The 26,793-nt window shown below is 39.5% G+C and overlaps 1 protein-coding gene across 8 annotated transcripts in view; it reads right to left on the bottom strand.

Moving 5' to 3' along the window:
• CREB5 (cAMP responsive element binding protein 5) overlaps nt 1–26,793 on the bottom strand; it is a 259,677-nt gene that overhangs the window by 193,939 nt on the left and 38,945 nt on the right. For 4 of the 8 annotated variants that reach the window (XM_040547700.1, XM_040547701.1, XM_040547699.1 and 1 more), the window contains exons 2-4: nt 20,237–20,308; nt 16,986–17,079; nt 7,940–8,061 (exon numbers count right to left, since the gene is read on the bottom strand). In XM_040547700.1, the coding sequence (XP_040403634.1) occupies nt 7,940–8,061; nt 16,986–17,079; nt 20,237–20,290 (270 nt within the window). In that variant the 5' untranslated portion in view covers nt 20,291–20,308. Of the gene's footprint in view, nt 1–320; nt 484–1,752; nt 2,124–7,939; nt 8,062–16,985; nt 17,080–20,236; nt 20,309–23,466; nt 23,571–26,793 lie in introns of those variants that run through there. The other 4 variants (XR_005816922.1, XM_040547696.1, XM_040547702.1 and 1 more) reach the window with 3 other exon arrangements.

The following is a 26,793-nucleotide window of genomic DNA, read 5'->3' as shown; positions in this document are numbered from 1 at the left end:
ACAGACAATAAATCAAGAAATTATTAGCATCCGAATTTTGGCAAGATAACAAAATGTTTAGGGGTATAATCAGCAAATAATAGGAAAGATCTGCAAGTGAACCCACCAATTAATGATAAATAGAACTTGGCACAGAATAACTTCACCAATGTGGATCTCATTAGATGGCTATGGAACCTGTTCCTGCAGCAGCCCTTGCTGAGGGAGGGAAAGGTGAGGCAACCAAAATGTCAGTGTACCCACCCCCTCACAGCTCTCAGGCTCCAGGATTGTAACCACCTGGGCCAAAATGACAACCTTATGCTGAGTGAAGGCCATACCGTGGTTCTCCAGCCTTTAATTGATAGGTTTCCGGTTCTCAGCTTTTGGACCTTTGCTCTGGAATTCCATCTAAACAAAGATGACCAAAATCGTGCAGCTTTGCTTGCTCTGGAGAGTGAGAATTCCTCTCTCCTCTGCTCACCTGTTTTATTAATGATACCTCTTAAAGAGAGAAATGCCCCCAGGCAAGTGATATCAGTTAAACAGATAAATAGTTCACGCACCAGGCAGGGGGAAGGGAAAGGGGAAGAGACTCTGGCTTATTAGACTAGAAACAGACACACCATATTAATACAAAGAATAAGCATATGGTTCTAATAGGCTTTCTTAAAATGATTTATCAGCTGTGATTAAGCCCTCAACCAGCATGTCTATCTTCATAAATAAAGTAAAAGTGCACCTTGCTCTGAAATATATCAGCAGTATCTTATTACCTACCCAACCATATATGCTGCAGTCCACTTAAAATTCAGCTCTGGGGAGCAGAGTTTGTGTTTAATAGCACAGTGCACACTCTAGAGAGATTGCCAAGATTTAGGGGCTTTACCTAAGAGATAGACTTACTGAAAACACTACTACAAGGAAGGTTTATCCCTTCATCTTGTGCCATCCAGTCCATGCTGCTGAAATCTGAGCAGGTAACAAGAAAGCTGTGCCATTAAAAACACTCATAGGAAGACCAAGACAAAATGCACAACAACTATGCAATGTTGTTGTGAAGGAAATGTCAGAATGAAATCAGGCAGACTTCCTTTTTTGGGGATAGCCAAAATATACAAAACACAACAAAAACCCAAACATTACAGGAGGATGACTCAACTTCTTTGGGACAGAGACAATATAAAGCAGAAGGAAAGTGGACTGTCCTGACTGAGCTGTGCAAGATGATTCATCAGCTGGAATTCAGAAGAACATGGAAGGATTATGGTTAGGGAGGCTTAGCTCAATCAAAACCGTATGCCCTCCAATACTGCCTTTCTGCATGCTAAAGTCACTTACTGCTGGAAAAGCATTCAGGTCTTCCCTCAGAGTATAAGAATCTAAATAAATAAATCCATTCAAGCACAGCCCATTGCAACAGAAGAAGGTAAGACAGTCCTGCCTGCCTGCAGAAGATAAGATGTACTGAGCAACAAGCCTAGGTTAAAGCCCATTCCTCTGAATATTTTTTGCAAGGTCATGTTATGAACTCTTGACAGTTTTTTTCTGCACGGTTATGCAGAAGCTGTCCCTTTTGTAGCAGTTCAACATGATAACAAAGTGCCTGGAATAAGTGCCTCAACTACAGATATATGCTCAAAACAAGACTCTCAAAGTCAATGAACCAAAGTGCCAACTGCAGAATTCCCATGTAAAATGTAACGTATCACCACGTGTCTACCAGGAGAGCTCCGCAAGTTAAGAAAAGCAGTTAAAATACAGCAGGCCTACCCATCTGGAGAGAGGAGGAGAGCATTCTTCCTGTCTTTAGCAACACTGAACAACAGCTGATAAATCTTTAACACACATGGTTTGTGCGATGCCCTGTGCTGAGGCTAAGGAGATATGGAATCAATCCGAGGCTCTGCCACAGACTTCCTGTGCAATTTTTAGCACGTCACTTGAGTCCATATCCTTTATGGTAGCTCAGTGATTCACTCCTGCTTTATTTCAGTGTGAGCAAGACACCAAAATGCCTTTGAAGATCTCTATCAATCTTTTGGGGCCACACTGCTAAAGATATTTAAGATCCAAAAGACACAGAAAGCTGCTTGCTTGTCAGAACCATGGAGGGGAAATATCTCCATGGAAATATCACTCCATGTCTGCAATTTCTTCAGGAGCTTGGTGTCCCACTACAAAGGAGCTCTGGAAAACAACATTCTCTGAAATCTCTTCTACCTTAGAAAATAAGAGAAAGAACTCCCATTCTCCACAGAAATGTTGCAAAAGTTAATAATTAAGAAAAAAAGAAAAAAAAGGGATTTTATAAACCAGCAGATCAGTAAGTCTATTTAACCTGACAAAATTAGTACATGTGAAAACTCAATACAATCCAAAAGAAAGCTTCTGATACAGAGTGATAGTGTATCTGTACAGTACCTTAATGTGTCACCCAGAAGAAATTATATGAAGATGGTCACATCTGCAGACAAACAAATGTTATATTTAAAGTATGGAAACTATTATATTTCAATCTTTCAATCTGGGATAATATTTTGGACTTTGAACTTGAGAATTAAGAATGACAGAATTGCTGGCTGGTCAAGGGGAGTGATTGCCCCACTGTATGCTGGTGTGGCCTCACCTTGAGTACTATGTGCAGTTTGGAGCACCACAGTATAAGAAAAACATAAAGCTGTTAAAGAGTGTTCAAAGGAGAGCAACAAAGATGGTAAAGGGTCTAGAGAAGATGTATGAGTATTGGCTAAAGTCATTTGGATTGTTCAGCCTGGAGAAGAGCAGGCTGAGGGGAGGCCTCAATGTGGTCTTCAACTTCCTCACAAGGGAAGCAGAGGAGCAGGAGCTGATCTCTGCTCTCTGGGGACAGCAACAGGACTCAAGAGAATGTCAAGGAGCTGCGTCAGGGCAGGTTCAGACTGGATGTTAGGGAAAGGTTCTTCACCGAGAGTGTGGTCAGGCACTGGGACAGGCTCCCCAGGGCAGTGGTCATGGCACTGAGCCTGCTAGAGTTCAAGAAGCGTTTGGACAATGCTCTCAGATACACGGTTTGATTTTTTTGGGTGGTCCTTTGAGGTCCCAGAGTTGGACCTGATGATCCTTGTGGGTCCCTTCCAACTTGGATATTCTATGATACTAATTTTGAGCTATCACCTTGACAACAGTTTAAGTGATTGATAAAGTAACAGGTTGAAGCTATTACAACAACAGTACCCTGTCATTTAGCTACTGTATTAATATAAATCAATTCTAGATGTATTTTTCTTCTGCTATAACATACCCACCACATAATCTCAAGAACAAAATAAGAAATCAGAGGGAACTTTGACTTGAAAAAAAACTGTGGGCATTCTTACGTGTTTAGATAAATACATGCATGTGCATTAATGATTGCATAATTAAAAATAATTGAAATAAAAAGTATTTAAACATAGGCCTTTGATTTTTCTGCTGTACAAAATATCAGTCAATGAGAATCAAAAGTGCTCTGGGAGCAGACTTTTGAGTTTGTTGGTTTGTATTACTTCATGAGTGAAATACAGCTGTTTCTGAGCACTTGCCTCTGAATTGTGTAGTACCAACACAATATTCTTCTGTTTCATCTCAACCAGCCCACTGGGGTTTCAGTGCATTTATAAGGGAAGAACAGAGCTAACAGGATTGCTGTAGAGGAAGGGCACACACTCAAAAATTATACCAATTTACATTGGCACACTGCAGCATTGACACCACCTCCCAACAAGATCATGCTTAGAAGTAAACCAATCTGCAGGTCTCCTATCCTGCATTACTAGAAAAATAGACAGAAAAAAAAATTCTTGAAACATGGCTCTGTGCTGCACATTAATCATGTGAACCTATGCAACCATCATATTTGTCTTTTTTTCTTCACTGGACTATTTCATTTTGCTGATGCTTTTCTAGCAGTAAGGTGCCTACAGTGAGACAGTCTATTAGAACTGGAATATTAAGCCGTGTTGAGGACTTGCTGGCTACGAGCTTCCTGTACTGACATTGAACTACCTACATTATAAGCAAGCTCTAGTTGTTTCCCTGCCTCATTTGCATAGTTTACTTATTATCTTGCAACATTGAGTGCTGATTAGAAGATTTCAAAATGGCAGGATAAGCCTGAGGAAATGATGCATCCAAATTCTAACATGAGCAGAATGTGATTTTAAAAATGACTTCATATTGAAAACAATTCAACTCACTACTTCTAAGTGTTACTGTATGTAGTATTCTACGTGGTATGCTGAGTGCATTTACATTCTCATTTCATGCAGGGAGGTCAGACAAGAGGCATTTTAATGAATCAGGTCCAATTAGTTCACAAATGAATCCTGACTCTTCCCATCCTTGACAATACTCCACCAGACCCAACCTTAACGCTAAAAACAAGATGTGACAGGAGGGCCTATCCAGTAGCAGCAAAGGTCATGTGTTTGCAAGAAAAATGCATCACAAGTCCTTTGGGTACTTAATGCTCAGAGCAGCGCAAACTTAAAACCTGCAGCTAGCAGGCTAAGGTGCTAGCATTTCCTGCCTTGCTGACTTGGGCTGCAAATTTTGTCTGAGGCAGAGCTGTCAACTTCTGCCTGCCTCAAGCTCTTGAGAGCTTTAATGTTTACACTTTGCATGTGGAAAGATAGTATAGGTATGCTTTTATCTATATTAATTTTGGTGGTGAATTTGAGATTATGCTTGTGTCAGGAAGAGTGCCATCAAGAGGATGCAAAAAGCCTCTCTCATATGATTACCAATATGCTTATTTCTGATCTACAGCATCCTTTGCCTTCAGGGAGTGGGCCTTTCTTGAGAAGAGACTTCTTGCTAATATTTGCTGGTATAGACAATGGAGGAGCCAAAACAAACTGACAATCTCATTTCCATTTATAACTTTCCTTTTCTCATTTCAGTTCAGGGCCTGGAGATCCTCATCATCACTATTACTTGAGTCTGTTCAGTCCCCAAGAAAAAGGCTAACCCAAGTATAATTTAAGAGATGGTCTTTGATGGATGAACTTATAATCTTCATAGATAAGATATATCAAGTATGGGAAGCAGAAAGACACGCTACTCCCACTTTACACATGAGCAACCATGACAGAATGATAGTGATTTGTTCCAGGTTAAACAGCTAGGATAGTAATGTAAGTGCTTTCCCCTCAATACTACCTTTCCAAAAAGGGTACATACAGTGTTCCTAGAACTATGCACTCAGCAAGTCACACCTAATTTGAAATGTCACCAGTCTGCATAACCAGCTTAATCACAACAAATTCTCATGGATTACCTGTGGGTTCCCCCTTCCCAGGAGGGAAAGAGGGAAAGAAGAGGGAAAGATGAGGGAAAGAAAAGCTAATTGGACTGTATTCTTTGAGTTTTCAAGTGATGACTCTCAAAGAGGGGGAAAAAAAGTGTTTTTCTATTATAAGATTTCAGTGTCAAGCTGTGTGTTAAGCCACAGTGATATACTAAAATAAACAAAGCTTTCTTTCAGACTCCAAAGAAATTAACCTGACCAAAAATATTTTTGGAAGAATCTTCTGAGACATGAGTAAGACTTTCATGCTGCTAGTATTGGTCTCTCAGTGCTGGTAGATCTGTTACAAGAATGCTACTTTGCACTTATTCCAGGTACAGGCTGTTAGAAGTATTTCGTTAGCAGTAGTTACAGAGGAGTCCCCTTCTGTTGTGGCCTTTGTTTCTTGCGTTTGTGTAAAGCCCTTCTGGGGCCTGCTTCAGATTCCTATCTTTTAGTCAGTAATGTATGAATGAACATACAGCAGACTAATTGAAAACACAGAACAAATGCTACAGGTTAACTAGTCAGTGTGACTTTAACTTTATACATATATAATTTCTCCCTCTTCCCATCATGCTTCCTGGAGATCACTAATGGCAGCTGCAGGGGTTAGTAGAAGGAGGGCAGAATAAGACATCCAGAGGCCACTCAATACCTGGTATTATCAGGTAACTTGATGCCTTTGACTAGGCTTTAATCAGATTGTGCAACTACCCCCTTGTGAACTGAAATGGACTCTGCAACATCAAACCTTGTGATTTATGGCTAGTTGCACAGAAGTACACATCAGTAGACTTCTGCTTATCTCCTACTCCTGAAAACAAAGCAGAAAGAACCACTTAGGAATCCTCTTTGCAAATTATCAGTACTGAAGACATAGGAAAATACAGAAATGTTCTCCTTAATTTTGGCCAGTTCTCACCCTGGCAGCACACAAGAAGCAAAAGTATTAAAAAATTAAATCTAAAATTAGATACATTTATCTCATTACATCACTGTTTCCCAACATCCATCTTGCATGTAAAGCTGTAAAGGTTGGTCTTGGATATTTTCCTCACCCTTGACCAAAACATGGACTGTCATATTTGGACTCTCTTTTTCCTTGCTCAGAATGCTATGTCACAGTCTCTCTCCTCTTCTTCAGTATCTGTCCCAATCTCCCTCTTTATAAGCCACAAATAAACCATTCCTAGGCACCCTTCTCATATTTTTTTCCTATATGCTGCCTCTCCCTTTCTGCATTTCAGCAATCAGCCTTACCACTTTTTTCCAAAAAGCCCTCTAGTGCCTTCATTTGTAGACATCAGAGTACCTCCAAAATCCCAAAATGCTGCTATCTCCAGATTTCACCAGCTGCAGCAGCCACACTCACACATCTCACATGTATGAGTTTTTAATTGGACAGCAGTCATTAACAAACAAAGCAAAAGACAAAATACAGCAGCCATAAGAAACAGCACCTACGTGGGAAGCACTTGCAATTGGAGGCACAGGCACTTTGAAAGCCAAAATAATGCTGAGGCAAGCTAAGAAGTGCCCTCTGGCTTTAGCACCATAGCTGCTTTGTGGCCTTCTTTTCTTACTTTTAGCCTATGGTACTGGTTAATGTTCAAGACAGACAAATAGAGCTTACTGTGAGAACTAATCCAAATAAGACAATGTCCAATACTTGGAGAACTCCTGTGGCAGGGGACATATCACATAAGATTTCCCAAGAGCTGCAGAAATGGGAAAGAGGAAAACAGAGGCACGAAAGGGAACACTGCAAAGGGGAGGCATTTTTCAGGTTATTCAGGGATGGCAAGGAGGAAGAAGGAAGCAATATGCTCCTTTAGGAAGCCCCACGTGACTTACGTGTTTTAGTTCTCAGAAGCAACCAGAACTTTGGATGCTTACTTGAAAAGCTGAAGTTTCACACATTACCTCTCACTGACATCTATGGTGCATTAAGCTATTTCACAATTCTCTGAGAGTTTTAACAGCTCATTAGGATCCCTCAAAACAGCGTAACAATCTTTGGCCATGTGAGCTTACTTAACCCCATACAAAGTGGCCTATATAATTCAACCTAAACATAGAGATACTGAGAGTAATGTAATACTAATTGGAAACGGAATACATTATCTGCTACGAATTGCAAGTTAAAGTTTGTCCCTTCAACACAAATCCTTTGTGACAAATAAAGACACATGATAAAGCTGGTAAAAATGACAAATAAATCCAGGGATCCACTGTGTTGCAGAGGTAAGAGCAAAACAACTTTTTGAAGTAAATGCCTCCTCATAATCCACATTTCCCTGTACTGTATTTCAGCAAGTTTGCAATCCTCACTTCAAAGGTGATATAATTTTCCCAAGCCTCTCCCTCAAGAGGTGTGTGGTTTTTATTATAGTTTACTTAAAAGCAGAGACTTGGAATCAAACCCTGGCAAACACAGTTACACACTTTTAGAAGTTTAATGCTGTTTTTTTGGTGGTGGTGGTGGTGGTTTGGGGTTTCTTTTGTCAACTGTTTCAATAGTTTGAAAGCATGTCACAACTTAGAGTGCCATCTAGTTTCTAACCGAAAGGTTACTACCAGGTAATAGAGCTCAATCTGCTTTCAGAGTGTCCTTAAGGGGAGGGAAGGGTTCAGTCTGCTAACACTCACCCTTTTGTTGTTCTCTTCTTCTTGTGCCTTCCTAAACTCATGCTCTAAGGAGCAATCGATATCATTGAAGAGGCCCACTTCCTCACAGTTCTTCAGAAAGCGCGTTGGTGTAGGAGTTTGATCTGAGAATATGAAAAGAAATGATCACTGATATTTAACATTTAAAAGAAAGAGAAACCGTCTGCCAGAAGAAGAGAGACTCTAGCTAACCTCTTCATGCCATCCCACTCCTACCACATCATCATTAAAAACAAACCACACAGCACTGAAGTTTGACTATGAACTGCAGACAGACAACGCTTGCCAACAGTGTCTGAAAACAGGCAGCAGTCATCGTTCAACCAGAAAGAAAACAGGCCAGATTTTCACAGAGCATGTAACACAAGTGTATATCCTTAACATGTGCAAATGGTCATTTAACTACGCATAAACCTCCAGGAATAGGCGCATGCAAAACAACGTGCTGTCTGCATGATAATGCACGTTTCCACCACAGCATGCAGGTAACCATAGCAGATGTGCACTAGTTAATGCCTTCAGTGCTTGAAACCACCTCCAACATGCACACACTCTGCAACACATGGGGAGTTAGCCATGGTATGATGAAGTTCTGCTTCTAATATAATTTTTGAAGGAATGAAAAGCTAAAACTTGACCACAAAGAAGCATCCAGGTATGTTTTTTTACCTAAAAGTGTTGATAATATATATAAACCATAAGATCTGGAGTAAAATGATTTTTAATGCATGCCTTCATCTCTAGGAATTTCTTGCCCTCTCAAAAATTTTAGGGAAGGATAAGATTCTCTTTAATGTCACAAGCTGGTGGGACTCAAGGTACAAGGTTTTCGGCCTTTTCAAAAACCTGCAAGACAGATGAGCATAACTGCCCTGTGGACTGTTGCTCCAGTGATGACCTCAGCTAGTCTTTCTCCAGGAAATGAAAAATCAAGCCTAAACTTGGGAGCCAGCAACTCTTCAAAGACCAGCTCTGAGGCAACTGTATTCACTCTGAGGCAAGATCTTCACTACTCCACTTCAGCTTCCTCATCTCCCCCAAAATTACAGTACAGAACCATATTAACAAGCCTATATTAACAAAACCTCCTCTTCTATGTTAGTTTCTTATTGTAGTTCAATATGCTTTGTAATACCTGATTTTATGGAAAAATTGGACTGTCTTCAAAAATCATTTTCTGCATAGTCATTGACAACTATCCTATTGTTTGAAATTAATTCTTTAAAGAACAAAAACTCTGTCACACTAATCTCAGTTGCCCACACTTGGCCAATTCTGACCTCAGAAGAAAGCTTCACACTTCAGTGAGGTCTGGAAGAAAAAAAAAAAAAAGTAGTTTTTTGCACCTAGCTAAGCTTGGTCAAGTTCCCATACAGGGGGGACACAATGAGCATTACATGATCAGGATAGAAACACAAAGCAAACAATAAACAAAAGGCAGCACAAAAGGAATGTACACAAGAGAAAATGCAGTTGGAAAGCGAGGGGGAGGGATCAGTCTCCTCCTTTACAAAACCAAAGTGGAGCTGACTTCCACCTGTAGAAGGCATGATCCTACAGGTTTGACCTTCTTAAGTAATCTAAGGGATAATACACTGGTTTGCATTTATGTTCCATCAGCAATACATTGATGTAACATTAAAAGCAAGTCCTTAATGTTAAAGTTCTGGTTTATTTCTTTTGGCTTGAGCATTATACTTGTGAGCATAAAGGAAACAAATCTCAAGTGTTTGGGAATGCATACATATTTATCTATTAGTTTTCACAGCTGACTACTGTATTACCAGAGTCAGAAATACAAGACTTTCCAAGACTCTCACAAAAACTCAGCATAAGGAGCCAAGTCAACAATGTGCTGACGTTGATGGGGACCGAGGGCACTCAGCACTTCACAGGTCCATACCCTAAACAAGGGCTGCCAAACTGATCTCTAGGGTAACCTCACTGAACTCAGTAGATTTTCACCAGAGTTGTCTTTGGACCATGGACTGGAATTTGCACTGGAAATTCAGTGCACTAAAAAGCAGGAGCAAAGGATTTTATTTCCAAAAAGGATTAAATATTACTTTAGCAAACACCACAATGGCTTTGTAGAAAAACAGAAAGTTAATCCTTGCCAAGTATGGCCTAAAGGGTATGTTAGTATTTGAATGTGAGGCAAATACACGAAACATCTTATTTTTAGAAGTGGTATATCCATATCAAATAAGAAAGGTATCATTTTCTTGACCAAGATGAGAAATTAGGGTTTCATAATAAGCAAGCAGATAGCACCACTTTAACCAAAACCAAAAATCCTAAATTTTCTTCTGAGGGGCATGGGGGGAGGTAGGGGACAGGGTGGACAAGAATACACTAACATAGATGAAGTCTTGTTATTTGTGTTATTTCTCATTAAGGTACACAGCCCATCAAGAAATCAGGCATTACGACAACAGACTACATCAGGTCAGAGGCAACTTGATGGGTAATAAAGCAATTATAAGATAGGTGTAACTGAAGTCAGTATGATTGCTCCTTATTTGCTCAGCATCTATTCCATGAATGTAAGACAGAAAAAAAAATCTCAGTGAAATAAATCCACTTTAACAGTGAAAACAAACAATTCAGAGGAAATGTACAAAGGCTTCATACTGCTTTTTCTAGGTGTACCAAAAGTGTATCTTCTGTGCCATAAGCAGACTGAAATAATGAAATGCATTGTGTTACATACATTGAAACACACTGAGCCATGGTCAGTCTTTCCAGTTAACTGCTTTGTTATCTAGAGGTATCAAAGCTGGTAGATTAATGACACTATTTACATTACCTACATATCAACACAGTGATCATAAATGACTACATCAATCTCCCCATACAGTTGGTGTAGTTTCTATGATCCAAGAATCTGACCAGCAAGAATTCAGAACAAGATTTTATTACAACAGACAGTCCCCCCTTCCCTCCTCTCCTCCCAGTCAAGGCAGAGAAGAAAAAAGAAAAAAAAAAAAAAAAAAAAACACCAAACACCCTGAAATCCATCCACAGACCTTCTGGAAGCCAGCTCAGCCAGATGTAAACCAAGAGCTCTTTCTGCCTTGCAATACTTCATCCTTCAACATTCATAGAAACCAGAAGTCCATGAAACCTCTGTGTTTATATGAGAGCAGAACTGATAAAGATCCCAACTTTAAAATGTTGACACTTTATACACAGTATAGTAATTACACTGCATCCACTGATTCCAGGACTTCAGGGTTAGCAAACCCAGTGGACTTTCTTTGCTCCTGAGGCAACTATTTTGCCCCTAGAAAACAAGTTCTCCCTCAGAAGGAGGGAAATTTTTTAGAAGAAATTACTCTCAACATCACAGTTATTTTTTAACCTAAATTACGCAAGCTCTTATGTTTTAATTGGGAACAATATCACAAATGAGACCCTAGCATAAGTTACACATTCAGGTCTCCTAGAATTAACAAAATATTCCTAATTCTCAGCACTTAAAAATGCATTGACAGTTCCAACAGCTTGTGCCTGACCTCACTGTTCCCTGTTTGGTACAAACAAACCTTTTGTTGCTATCACTAGCGCCCACAACTATTGCAGGCTCACTGAGAACAGGGCTCTGGTTTGTTGTACTTCAGCAAGTGGATGTGCCAGACCCATCTGGACCAAAACTCAGACAGAGTTAGCACCACTCTCAGCATTCCTGCTGAGGACATGAGTTACTGTAGGAAACTGTCCTGCATGCACACTGTTAACCATGCAGCCCAGGACTTCAATGACCCAAACCGCATTTTGAACTGGGCAGTTTGGGACTTGGCTCAGTTTGGGTTAACTGTAGGTATCTGGCTGTTTGTTATGTTGACCAGCCATCCCAATCCAGTCCTATTGTTCAACAAATAAAGATCTTTCCATCTCAAGCTGCCACCAGCACTAGTTTCCTGTGCTTTCAGGCATCTCCCTCTAGCTAACCTGTTCCATCTGACAATTAGGAAGTTATTTCTATCTGACCTTTACCATTAGGTTGAACACAGAACCCACCAAGTTTCAGACTGGGCAATAAATATTTTGTTCAGCCTGTTACTTAGATGAATAATCTGACTCTCTAATTACATAGTCATAGCCAGAAAGGCTGCAAGAAACATTAAGTTCAAATAAACCTCAAAAATGTAAATGGACAACATAAAAGCCCCAGAGCAAGATCAGAAGGTATAATCCTGTGCAGATCCCAACTCAACCTATTGTATATTAAAGGAGGAAAGTCAGCAATCAGATTTTGAGTGGAACCTGATACACAGAATATATTTTGGCTGGCGACTATTTTGAAAATCTGTCCTCAGCCTCTGAAGTGATGCATCTTGCTTCTCCAGACATATTGAAAATGTGCTGTAAGGCTATGGGAAATTTGAAGTCCTCAATAAAGAAAAAGATTCCATTAGATATTCACTATGCTTGGCTGTTCGTTTCTTTTTTCTTATCTTTTTTTAATTACAGAAATAGCCTCTGAAAGGACACTAAGTCTTAATATACTGCTTTCAAACCAACAGCCTTACTAAGTACAATACCATCAAATGCAACATTAGCTTGCTGTATAGAGAGTTTATATGAATCATCCTCAATCCATTTTGTAAAACTACCTCAGATCCCAAAATTTCATCCCTCAAAGCATGGATGAAAACTTTAAAAGATGATACCAGTTAAGAAAAAAAAAAGTAGAACCAAAAAAAACACACTTCCATATTCTTAGAGTTTGTATTGACCATTAAACTACTGCAAACATTATTCATCCTTAATAAAAGCTATCTAACAGCACAGCTCCAAAGCGTAACTTGATTCTTCATATTTAAAATGTTTAGTCTGATGTGCAGTAATAACAGCCATTTGGCTTGTTCAGCTGTGGGCTCTGTTGAAGTTATATACTTACCCATGTTATACTTTCAGGCAATGATAACAAAGTCAGAGTAACAGGACTAGGACTGAAATTTGAAGGGCTGCCCATCAAACAGCCACAAGAGAAGAGGAATGTCCTGAGAAAGTCAAGAAAGTTTCTTCATTGATTCAGCAGGATACCACCCAAGCGTACCAAGAAGCTCAAGGTAATGAGACCTCAGGTAGGTGACAAAAGAGTAGAGGAGAAAGAATTGCACCCAGGTGCACCTAGCAGAACTGCTCTCACAAAGGGGCTCACAACTGTGTGCTCCCAAGAGCTTTACTTCCAAAAGACTCACTGCCTAAACTACTGATTGGGCTTTCTGTGAGGGTATACATACTGAGTGCAACACATCTTCAATCTCTTTTGGTTGCTCAGAAATTGCTCGCTCAAATTTTAGAAGAAAAGAGTGCAATTGACACTTCATTATTTGGTAAAGCAAAAGACGCAGAAGGGAAAAAGAAATCAAAAACTATTTTCCTTATATCCAATCATTTCGAACTCTACAAAATTTTTGTCTAGATAAACCTCCCTGTACAAGTCACAACAAGAAAGAAAATGAGTCAACCAAGGATGACATAAGTCACCTCACTGACACAGGTAGTACCTGGAAAAGTAATGCATTTGCACCTTTGCAGATGCTCTTTTACATCTGAAGACTTTCTGTCTCTACAGTGGGTTTTGCTACAAAAATAAATAAATAAATAAATAAAATAAAATAAAATAGAGGATAGGATTTCAGTAAGTATAATGAGGAAGAAACAAGGGTTCCATACAAATAATCCTAGTCTCTTCTTCATCTGCTTTCAGCAGTTTTGGAAGGGCACTTTTTTTCCCCCCTCAAAGATGGTAAGGTTTCACTCCTTCCCTTCTCAATCTAATATGTAAGGAATCTCAGTGTCCCCCCCTCCCAAAGTTCAGTTCCATACAGCTTTTAGTACTTACCTGGAGGGAACAATCTGTCCCACAGACTTTAATATTTCAGTGTTGTGAAAACAACAACAAAAAGCTTTGACGTGCTTAACAAACTACTGAGTTTCAAAGCAATGTAATGTTCAGTTAGAACATTACAACAGCAGAAATGACATTTATTTCAGTCAACATAACTATAAAGTTTCCTACAAGGATGACTAACTCACAAAAGTTTCACAAGCTATTCTGTGTTAACTCGAATGGCTCTCCTTTGGCTAAGAAAGCTGGAAATGGAAATTGTCAATGACTCTCTTCCCATACTCACAACAAGGCTTTAAAACAAAAACAAAATACACACACGAAAAGGAACAAATAATATTACTAAACTTTTTCTGACTTTTTAAATGAACATCAATTTATTCAACAAGACACACACTTACATTTTAATGAAATGACCCTTGTGGACTTTCATCAGAGAACATAAACCTGTATAGTGAATGTACCTGAAGCTTCTGAAGTTCAAGATTTGCCAGATACAATAGAACTCGTTCTTCAGTCAGCATCAAAAAATTGAAGTAAATATAGTGGAGCTAGGTGATAACAAGGAAAGCTCTTGGCCAGACTTACCATATTAATCAGCCAATAATTTCACCATAATAATTTCAGCTGGGTCATAGAACCTTGTTTATTAAATAGTGACCCCAGCTACATAACAACATATACCTTTATATATAGCACATAATTTTACCTCCCACTGGCAAATTGATATTTCAGATCTCATCACAGATTTCACATGAAAAACATGTTCCTACTTCCTGAATCGTATTTTGGTCAGTTTCTAAGATGTTATATTGATACAAGACCCAAATCCCATCAATTTTAGTGTCTACCTCCAATAATCATTCATACAAGATGTGCTTAGCGCATACTAAATATTACTGATGTTATATTGACCCCAGACTGGGGCTTAGTTATGTCTTAAAACATAGAAGATAATACTAATGGCTACCTGAAAACATATGGCCCATTATTTTGCACACACTACTTACAAATTTTTCACTTTCTTTTTGGAATAACGAATGGATTCAAACACAAAACAACACATTAAAAGATAGTACACAACATACTGGAAAAAAACAGAGAGACTGACTTCTTGAGAGCTTAAAAAAAAAAAAGAAAAACAACACCACTCAGTAACATTGCACCTGGCTTATTATAGGGCAATTGCTGCTGCAATTCTTTGAAACTACTGATGACAGAAATAATTAAAAAAAAAAAAAAATCAAATGAGCAAAAATGAAAAAAAAAAAAAAACACGAAGGAAGACATGAAGACAAATGTCTAAGAAAAAAGTCTCTCTCTTTTTCCCATATATCATTATTTTTTCATTACAAAATCTAAGAATAAAGCATCTTAAACGTTAAGGTATTTAGATTTCCCCAGGGTTTAGTTGGGTAATGAAACAACCATTTTTCAGTGTCTCCCTTCAGTGAGGGGAAGATCTATGATGCTTCCAAACTAAGGACTGCAAAATGACAAACACATCCACCAAATGAACATAAAAACAAACAACATACACTACAGCACGAGGTTGCCAGGCCATTTTGCTCAGACATGCTTGCCATAGTCTTTGAGAACATGTACAGCTTTTCACTCTCGTTATTACAGAGGGTATTCATACACAAAGTGCAAATAATACATCCATCAGAAACAATTTGTAACCCTATTGGACACAAAAATCTGCCCTTCTACATACTTAGCTGGCTATCTGCAGGTCTAGGGGCCCTACTACCAGCGGCAGTGGTGGAAGCCAGTCCATTTTGCCTCAAAAAGCAATCCATCAGAAGGAATGGGACAGTTGTATCATAGAAATTACCAAACATAAATGGAGCTAATCTACTCAGGGGACCCTTGATGATCAAATATACTCCTTAGAAACTGCCCTACAGCCAAACTCTTGCCAAACAGAAAGTTCTAACAAAACTGAGCACTTCTGCAGGGTGAACATGTTCACAGCACAGATGTCTTCAAGCAGTTTCACTGCCAGAGGTAACTGCCAAGTGCAAGAGCAGCACTTTTTCATTTGTGCTTGCAAACACAGGATTCTGTGGGCATAGCCAGCACACACACACTTTAAAAGCCCTACTCTTCAATGTACTGCATATTGGTTCTTACTAATCTTAGTCCACTATGGCACCTGCAAGAGTAATAAGAGAAGAAATTCTATTTGGGATGAGGTCTGCCTGATTTCTCACTGGTACCTAAAGTCCCAAAAGCAAAGACAAACAAAACAAAAGCCAAATCAAATATTTGCAAGGATTTGCTACTGAACTGTGTTTTCCATAAAAATGGAAGTGGTTAATACATAAGTGTTAGCCTGTTGGAGAACCTCTTAACCATGATATGTGTGCACCTAAAATGGCCAGAGGTGAAAGAATTTTTGCTGAATAGGAGAGGAGAGAAATGGTAAGATTAGGGTTAGTTTGACCTTACCCAGCAGTTGCTGAATGCCAGCAAGCCGCCAATGTGTTGTTACTCCAACAAGAGTATGAGAAAACCACATAAACTAAAGGCTGCAATTGCACATAAGGATAGTTCTGTATCCAATATCTTCTGCGTGTGATTTGGGAGCACAGGGAGCAGAGGTGCAGAGGGGAGTGTGGAGAGAAATGGTTAATTCTAGGGAGAAAGAGTACTGGATATTACCCACTGGTAAAGGTTTACCTTTCTTCAACTGGAGGATTTACAGCTATTTACAGTGGCCAGGCCTTTATGAAGGTGGCTCACATAAAGGTGGCCTGTTACAGCTGCTGAAGTGAGCCTGTCAAACTTAAAATAGTGAGTCTTACAAGAATGGTACAAAGGCACTTCATTAACACGCTCACTGCTGGGCTCCCATGTGACATGCGCTTAAGTGCCTGTATTTCACTTGCATGTTGACAAGCGAGTCAGTGATAGAGCTGCCAGCATGGCTGAGGTTCAACAATTTCCTTCCCTCTCGTGCCAAACCTGTGGGAAGGCATAAGAATGGCAGCTGTCTTTTTGTCCAAAGGTATACAGTCTAGCTTATTCCACCTCTACTTGTTATTTAAGTGGAGCTGGTTTTTTTTGAAACCAGTCTTTTGCCAGTAGCTTTCCAGTAGGAGTCATGCTTTCAACATCATCTGAATAGTTATCTTGACTCTTGAATTTGTGTCTTCTTACCTGATAACATATTATCTGTTTTTATTGAAGGAAACTTCAAAGTCATTTCATGTTTGTGCCTGTGAATCATCAGATGATCCTCTGTTGGAAAACGCTGTCAGGCAAACACAGAGAGAGAGGAAGGGAAAAAAAAAAAAAAAGAAAAAGAAAAAAAAAAGAATTTAATTCTCTAATAAACTTTTGGCATTAGACAGAATTTCAAAAATGAGAGAGAGAAAGAAATGTATCCTGCCAGAAATGTGTCCAAATGGCACAGGAACAGCAAGTGAATATGAGTAACAAATATCTGTACTTAGAAATGTATTTGCTGCAGTGCTTTTTGGGGTTACAAACAGAAAGGGGTCATGTATTTGCTTAAAAAAGTTGCAAGACCAAGTTTTGGTTTCTAAGGGTCACGGACACATGCTTCATTACCACCGCCTCACAGGTCACCACGTGTCTGAGGAACTGTGATAACTGCTATTGTGTGTACTCTTAGCCCACGGCAAATGCAAAGTAATACAGCATATCTTAAATCACTTCACTGGATTTTTCTGCTTTTGAGTATTTCTGCAACCTCTATCTGCTGAACAACAATAAAAATAATCAAAGAAGCCAGCCTTCACCTACCCAAAAGTATTCATGAAAAATTCATCTTTATTTGTGGAAAACTGGTATGATCACTTGATTAAAACTGCCAGTGCAATGAGTGCAATGGTGCTCAGTAGCTAACAACTGTTTACAATCCTTTACAATACTAAATTAACTTAATTAACTTCCTTCCCTTTGTCAAGCAGAGAAAATGGAGTCCTGCTTTGGAAGAAACTAACAGGTGTGCTAAAAGTTTTTGTTTGTTTGTTTTTGTTTTTTACAATCTGATAACATAATTTTACAACAAATAGCTTCTTTAAAACAAGACAAAGAAGAGACAGGCTTGAAAAAAGCTGAAACACATGAATACCTGTGCTCTAAGAGCGAAATTGTTTTCTTCACCAGAAAGCGCACATACAGACCTTTGTTACAAACTACTGTAGTAGTTTTAACAGGGTTATTTCAGGACTAGCAAAGGCCAAGAGACGTTTACCATGGCTTGGGGAAAAATAAATATTAAAATCATTTTTTTAAGCAACAGGTACAATAGGACAAAACTGTCAAAAACTGGCAATGACAGAGTTAAAGCGACAAAAGGCTTTCAACACAGCATATTCTTGGCTAAGTGACTTTGCTTGTGGCTATGGTATAAATAGCTGAAGTAGGTTACACCTTCTAAGACTTTCTCTAAGCCCATAGACAAAGCAGCATAAATAATGGGAATGAGTTTTCTGGAAATAAATAAAAAAATAAATAAATAAATAAATAAATAAATGTATCCCCAAGAACTTTTCCTCACTGTCAAATCCTGGTTCATTGCTTACTCATCTGGAAGAAATGCAGCACTAGAAATTTAAGTTAAGAACAAATGGAATTTGTGAAAGACCTCGCTCAATGGGACTGTGAGACAGAAAACATGTTTCTTCTCATGGAAATGGATTTTCCTTCATGAAACGCCATACTTTGTCTTCAGGGTGAAATCAGCCAGGCTTAAAGAGGGCCTTGTGCAACTGAGGAGAAGCTGTTCCTTCAGTTCAAGCTTCTGTGTGTTTTTTTGTAAATTACTTTCTTCCTTATGCAGAATACCAACATCCTCAGCCTCAAACACACATCTGCACTGGCTGATGGACAAGCAAGTCCCCAGGCAGCTGAGGTGGATTCCTGTCAATTCCTCTTTTATAATAAAAAGAGATCACATTTCGGAATGAGAAATTAAATGTTTTTTATAATGAAGTCACATCTACACTTATCACTTTCCCAAACTGTAACTGTATGCAACAAAGATCTCTGAGCACCTAAGTGAGCTTTTTTGGATCAGCTTCCCTCCACTGAGTGAAAACACTCGAGTCCACTGATGTGAGTGGAAGTTTGTTCTAGAATTTAGTAAAACTTAAACAAACTTTGACTATAAGACTCAGATATTTTTATCCTACCTCTGTGACAGAGTAGTCCAGTGAGGGTTTTAATTCTGCCTGTGGAGATCTGGAGGCACAAGTCCTCAGTCAGAGAGGCAATCAGAAAGATGCACTCCAGCATCTATAGAAAGGCTCCCACTTAGTAAAACGGCAAAGCTGCTCATGGCCTTTTGTTAACAGGATCTCAGAATTCTTCTTTTTCTTATTTCAGTTCCTAACAAAAACTACATCTACACTCTTGTGATAACCACACAATACTTTGTTCCCAGTCATTCCACCATGGGAACATAAAGGTTTGTAAAAATATGAGCCAGTTGAAAACTTTCAACACAGAAGGAAATATTATCCTCATTAAGAGATGGGGAATCTGAGAAATGGGTAAGCTAAATCACTTAAAACAGATGCATACCGGAAGCCTGTGGCAAAAGCCCCAAAGATGTCCTTGCCTGAAGATTTTACTTGCAAACGCTTGTCACTAAACCAAATCAGGGTGGGAGGTGTCACACACAGAACTTCCCTCACCACTACATGGGAAGAGAGCATAGTATTTTTTTTATTTTTAGGAAAAACACATAAGTCCCAATCAAAAATCTCAGCAGGTAAAATACTTGTCACTTCAGGTTTTTTAAACTTCATTTTTTTTTCAATATAAAACTTCACATTACAGGTCAGATCATATCCTCAGAGGCACGTGTTGGATTGTCAGTCAACAGGAATCTCCAACAGGAGCAGAATTTATCTATAGGCTGCATTTTCAATGGAGAATATTTAGTAGAGAACTCTCTCAAAGATTTTGTGTTTTTTGGTTTTTGTTTTTTTTTTTTAATAGCTAATAAGGTGGCATTTATTTACGTATTAAAAATCATCAGGAGATTTTCTGTATCTATTGAGAAATGTAATACATTGCTTTGTACATATGAGCAAAAAAAAGACAAATGCATCTTGCCTAGTGTGTCCTCTCTTACTAGCTCCTAAGGAATTTGCAATACCTGGTTTGAAACATTAGGATTAGGGATGAGGAAGAAGCAGCTTGAGAAGCACTTCTACCAACTCACTGTTGAATGGCTGTTATGTTTGCTTTAAATATTTTGTAGTAATATCTCGTAGGGCAAGGAGGGAATTGGGGGGTGGGAAAGGACTTAAAGAAATAACAAAAAAAAACAACCCACCCACATTATTATTAGACGTGTTAATATATCAGGAGGCATTATACAAGCCAGAGCTAGTGCTGAGGACTCAATTAATATCACCGCTGACTCCACTCACCTGTGAGCAGCCTGGGGCACTGCAGACAAAAGGCCTCTCCTGCTCCAAGTTCATCTTTGATTCCTCATAAATCTACATGTTAAAAGGGGGAGGGGGAAAGAAAGGGAACCTATGAATATACACATTCTAAACTTCACACACACATGCAACATGCAGTCTTCACGGTTTTTACTTTTATTTCAAACTCCCAAAACAGACCAGGGCAAAGTTTCATCCTCAAAGTACTAAATTTGCTAATATTCAGCAGGCTCCCTACAGTTTAAGCTCTTATTACTCCTTCCTGAGTACATACTTACTCTGAAGGAAGAAAAAACCCCATTAGGCTTTCACAGCAGAAATCCTGCCTCAGAAAAAAAGCATATGTTCAGTGTTGTTATTAGATAAGACCGTGTCTGTTCAGAAATATTTTGAATTAAGGGTTTTTACCTCTTTTTCTTTGGTTCCCGCTGAACCACATTAAAACCAGACGTCTAGGTTATTTCTGAGAAAGAGCCCACTTTTTGAAGTTCTTCAGCCTTATTGTTCAATATTAACAACTTAAATACATTACATACAGGCTCTGTATATGTACCATACGAATCTGCATCAACAGCCTTTAAAAGACCAACTGGATCCTAAGGAGCTCGAGAAGTTTTGCCTAAAACTGCAGCTTCCTCATAGCAGTTACAGCCCTGTAATTTTGCCCTAAAGCCAGGGGGAGAGCTCCTGGGTCTTGAATAAACATAGCAAGAGGAAAGCATTTGCCCTCAGACTGCAGCAACGCAGCTGATTTGGGTCAATGTTACAGCAGTGTCCCTGAGCAGCATGAACAAAAAATCATTTGTTAGTAACAGCCTAGGACTTAAATAAGTCACTTATTTCTCAGTCTTTTGAGCCTGTTGTTACAATTGGCATTACAATTTGGAAAATAATAGGTGACCCACCTTAAAGCACGATGTATGACATTACACTTTAAATCCCTTAAAATTCAGTCTGACCACAACCCCACTTAGACAAATATCTGAGAAGTGTTTATGTGAATCTTTCATGAACAAAAACAAATATCCTGGTGGAGAAGAAGAATTTAATTCTGAAGCTACAAAAATTTGAAGGACAAGTGCTGAAATCACTCCACTCTGCTATTTTTTTTAAACCTAATCTGAACATCTAATTTTTTAAAACCACAGTTTGTCACTTCCAGTTATCAGGAATGTCTTTACCATGCTTACTTTTGTTGTTAGATATGCTTTTTTTCTGAGAGTTGCCACCATCCCCTGCAAGCATCCCCCCGTTAACCTGAACATCAGCCCAGGCTTGTACTTACAGAAATTATTTTCAGTAATGTACGTTTTTCAAAGAAACAAAACTGTTGGGTGATAACTTTTCTTTTTCCTTTTAATTATAACTTATTCTAGTGGATAGCATTAGACTGAGAGTATATTTCCTACTTATGACCAGGCAGAGAAAAGAAAGGCAGCAGAACATCCTTTGCCATCTCCACCAACTCCCAGTAAAGAATCCCCTCCGATTTTTATTTCACCTTTAACCTCCCCAATGACTCTACCCCTAAAGGTGCTTGCTAGTTAGCACCATCTGATGTTCTTGGTATAGACACCTCTACCAAAACCCGGCTGAGACAGGCGACTCATTGCACCAAATACAATCAGGTGTCAAGAAAGACCCTAGCTCAGCTATCTAGTTGCACAAGGCAAGAACTGAAATAACTACAATTGTACCTAATTTACTCCCTTAAGATTATTCATATCCTGTTTTGATTTAACTTACATCTATGTTAAACTGAAATAGAACACTCATAATCAGAAATGAAAGAGCATGTTTACATCAAGGCTTATACTAAAATAACTAAAGGTGTTAAATTCCTTCTAATTTCAGTTATTTCAGTTCCAGACTGTGCATAGACAGGCTCTTCAGAGGTGAAGTAATAAAAATTCTCAGAATTAATGCTATTCTGCTTGAGAGAAACAACCAGCGGAGAGAGAACTGACTAAACAAACAAACCCCCACAAAAACAAAAACAAAACCTCCAGCTAGTTTGATTTTTAAATCCTCCTCTATTTATGGTATGTGACCCTGGGATGTTGCCTTTCCTAAAGACCTCTTCACAGAATAAAAAGAGAAAAAAAAAAAAGACTTTATCTGAGATCTCAATTACCCCTGCAACTGAAGCACTGCCAAATGTTTATGTTACCTCTTCCTCCCCTCCTTGGGGGACAGTGACAACTGCGTTTTCAATAGCAGAACAATGGATGATACTCAGTTAAAGAAAACAGAGGGCAACAATTCTGGTCCCAAGTGTCCAAGTGAATTTTAAAACGTTGCCATGAATTACTTGGATCTTGTTTCCTACTTGAGTACTGAAAATCTAAGACTTCTCTCCCCCCGCTAAGCATCGAGATTTAGTCCCAAAGTCCATAGGTATGTGCTTTGATAATGATTTAATAATTATCAGGGTTATATATGTAGATAGCGTGAAATAAGCACCAAAATAATATGCTCAGTGTAGCATCCTGACCATGAGGATCGACTCCAGGAAAATGTGGACTTGGATTTTATTCTCAGTACTTCAAAAGGTGTCAGATCCAACATCCAGACATTTACCACAAACGTACAAGCAGCGGCTGGTTCCCATGAAAATCACCCTTTGCAGACGATTTTCAGAGGCTAAACTTAAAGAAAATGAAAGAAAGTAATAATCTGGAATGGCTACATCATTTGTGCCCTCCAGGATACTGCCTAGCATGACTTGACCCATAAAACAAGTTACCAGATAGTACAATGCCCTCAAGTCAAACTGCACTAAGCACAGTTTGTGTTTACATGTAACACTATCACTGCGGTTGTGACTGTAGTGGTGTTGATCTCTTAGGAGAGTAAATGAGTGAAAGCTTTTTGAAAGGGTGTATGACTACCCTACGGCAGTAACTCAAGTTTTATGCCTGAATGATGACCAGAAATAAGCAGCTGAAAATCCAGACTATGAGCATGAACCTCCTGCATTGCCCCTCCCAACTGAACCCTACAAGAGCTGTGGGTGAACGCAGGCAACAGGGGATCTAACCCCAGGTTTGTAACCAGAGGATGGGAGTTCACAGCAGCAGAGTTTTTTTTTGGTTATGCACAGCACAACTTGCACAGCATCCTTTTCAAGATGCAGTTGAGCATCTCCCATCCTGCAGTTCAGACTAAAGCCGGGCATACACTGTCCCTGGCACCCAGACCTCTTCACGCACCTCGTTTCTGTTGCAGGGCCACACAACCCAGGTCTCCTTTTTCACGGTGCTCGCAGGTGGTTCAGCATGCATGAAGGAAATAACGCAACCAATGGCAACATTTCTACTTCACCTAATAAAAATAAATCATAGCAACCTTTCCATCTAAATTAAGGTGCTTATTAACCTTCGGGGTCTTAAATATTCAAGTTACGCTCATGCACCTTCCATGGTGCTACATGACTGCCAAAATTAATGCACACAAAGAATATCGGGTAAACTTACGACGACTGAAAAGTTTAAGGATTGCTTGGCCTTGTTTTTTTTACTTCTTTTTATCAATAACTCAATTTGCTGCAACTTCATGGCCTCTTCAAAGCAACATACAAGAACTATAAATATAAGTGAACACTTATGTTGATATGTCAGCATTAGTTCTGATATTATTAACAATAGGCATGAATGCATTATGCAGCAGAAGAGGGGGTTGAATTTTAATAGAGATGTTAACAACATCTGTCAGCATTTATTGCCCTATTGTGACCACGTAAAGAGCCTTACTGGCAGAATATGTAAGTGAGGAAATCTGCTATGCTGTTGTAGCCTGACACTCTTCTGAAATATCACCCTGCTTAGGAGCAGCTAAGGTATTCCAATTAGAAAAATAAATAAACAAAAATATAAAAGAAACAGAGAAAGATTTCTCCAAGTCATGTCACATGGAAAAGAAACAAGTAAGTTCTGCAGCAAGCCAAGATATTCTTCCATTTCTTGATTTCTGTATAAGATGCTACTAAATATTTTTATTAGAATTAATAAAACTGAAGCCAGCAGTGAGGAATACAAGAACATAACAAAGAAATAAAAAAGCAAACAGAAGAAACAAAAACACCCTCAGAACACAGCAACAAGCTACATCCCCTCTCAGCAGCATCCAGGGGGAAGCACCCCATGCTCCTCAAGGAGATTTTTCAGTGCCCCATGATTGTCCCTTCTGGATCAGAAAAATAGTTCTACCAACTGACACCAAGAAAGCATGCTCCTTTCTGACTCTCTCCCCCTTTTTAAACTCAGCAGTAATCTTATTGCCTTACTGGTAAAAACATCAAGCAGGCTTGTTTCCTGTTTCAATGTTATTCTTGAAGTGGGCTGCAGTAAGAGTCTGATTTTCATTGGGCTATTATTATTTGCAGCTGTGCGACCTTTTTAACCCTCTTTTAAAAGTGACATTTCAGCCTTCAACCTCAAGCTGTCTAAATGTTGCAAGATTTTCAGTCCTCTGATTAACAGTGAAAAAGAACCGATGGGGAGATGTACTACAATGTGCCTAATACAGGTCAGTGCACTGATCCTGCCATTTGCACAAGTGAGTAATTACACTCATATAAGCAACCTGTTTGTTGAAATTAATCACCTGGGCATGTTTGCAAGACAGGTTTCTTCAGGCTGGTGTGACCCAGGTCACTGAGATTGCCAAAGACGTGTACAAAATCCACAGTCACTAGCATTAGCAGTGGTATGCGGAGACATGAGCAATAAATGAAGCATCACCTGTTTCTTAGGGTCATGGCCACAGCGTATAAGAAGTGAGAGGAGATGTGGTTATGGTGCACTTGTGCGTATTAAAGAACCACATCGGCGGATGCAGCATTTCAACATGTAGTCGTGGCTATTCAGTGCCGCACTATTTGCAGGTAATTACAGTGTTATTACAAATGCAATTAAGACCTGTTGGTTTTGGAAGCGTAGCACACGCAGGGTTAATGCCGACGGTTGTTCCCAATATGCCCTTGCATAAGCAAAGCTGATTTTAAGTATCGCTGTGCTGAAACGGTGCATGGTATTTTTCGTCTGTGTGGACCGCTCAGTGGAAGTGCTTGTTTTCTGAAGTTAGCATCATGCTTTCCACATGCACACATACAGGGCTCATTATCACGGCCCTGCCTGCTTCGGCTGCTACAACGGAGGGTCTGTCAGCATTTCCATTAGAAACCACCCCCCGTTTCAGGATTAAAGCATTTCCAAATGGTTCTGGATGCTGGAAAGCAATTTGTGTCTGGAGTCCCCAAGAAGGCCTTTAATGTGATACACATTTGAGCTGGGGCTCTAGCTCTCACTGGTACTCCAGTGAAGTTTTTGTGATTACATTTATGACATTTATATGTGGAAAAACACTCAGCTTGGGCCTTTATTCATTTGTTTTAAAAAAAGAGAGCCCCATAAATCTTCAGGCAGAGCGAAGCGCTCTCAAAAAGCGGTTGATGTGTGAATTGCCTCTACAGCGAGCGGCGTTTAGTCCTGTCCCTGCAGCTGGCAGCAGCAAGCACCGGCTGTGTGGCACAGGGGTGCCTCCTGGGTAGCTGCAGCCCCTGCCACCTGTGCGATTGCTGGCCAGGGGCATGCTTTGGGATCAGCTGAAAACAGAGTACCAAAAAGATTCTGGTTTCACGCTTGCCAGACACCTCGGTTCTTGTTAAACATCCACTCAGTTTGTTTACTGCCTGTCTGAACAAGATCCAGCACTGGGAAGGCTCCCCAGGAGTCTGAGAGTTTTGCCCCGTCTCTCTCTCCCAGGTACACCCATCTGTCTCCAAATCAACTGAGGCTGAAGTGGTTTTGCTCCCCGACTTTGTCCATGACAAAAGGCTGTTTTTGTTATCAAGGGAAATCTAACAGCTTTCTCCTGGATATCTTCCACTTATGCAGAGCTGCTTTCTTCTAAAGGAAGAAAGAAAGAAGGTGCAGAACTGAGGATAACCAAACAGAAAAGGGGCAAGGATAGGAAATTTCAAAAGGGAAAAAAGAATGAAGTTTGAAAACCTCAAGAGCTAAGGAAGGGGAAAAATGAGGGAAAGCAGAAGCCCAAGGGGTTCTGGCAACAAGGAGCCACCAATGGAAACAGCATAGAGAAAGAAAATGGAAGTGAGGCCTCCAGACCACTGGGTACAGGACCAAGGAAAGAAGAAAGGAGTAAAAGGATACTTCTGAAAAAGAAACTCAAAATAGAAAGCGGATGACCTACTGCCTTCCCATGTAACAGCAAAGTGAGAGTCCAGCACTGTATGCCATCCATGCAAGACAGGAGTATTTGGTAGAGGGCACAGTTGTTGGTAGAGGGCTCTGTTTGTCCTCTGCACTGGATGAGTCATAACTCATATCAAGTGAAAATACACAAGTTTAAATGATTAATCTATGTTTCTTAGGCTCTCTGTTTCAGTTTAGGAAATCCATCATGGATATACATTGTATAGAGCAAAAGGATTTGCTGTTTTACAGAAATAACCATGGGATTATTAAGCACAAGCAAAAAGCAATAGAAGACAAAAAAAAATAAATAGGAAAACAAAG

This window comes from Cygnus olor, chromosome 2, assembly GCF_009769625.2.
Source record: "Cygnus olor isolate bCygOlo1 chromosome 2, bCygOlo1.pri.v2, whole genome shotgun sequence".
Taxonomy (NCBI): Eukaryota; Metazoa; Chordata; class Aves; order Anseriformes; family Anatidae; genus Cygnus; species Cygnus olor.
Note: the sequence above shows the minus strand (reverse complement) of the source record. Positions and strands in the feature narration are given on the sequence as shown.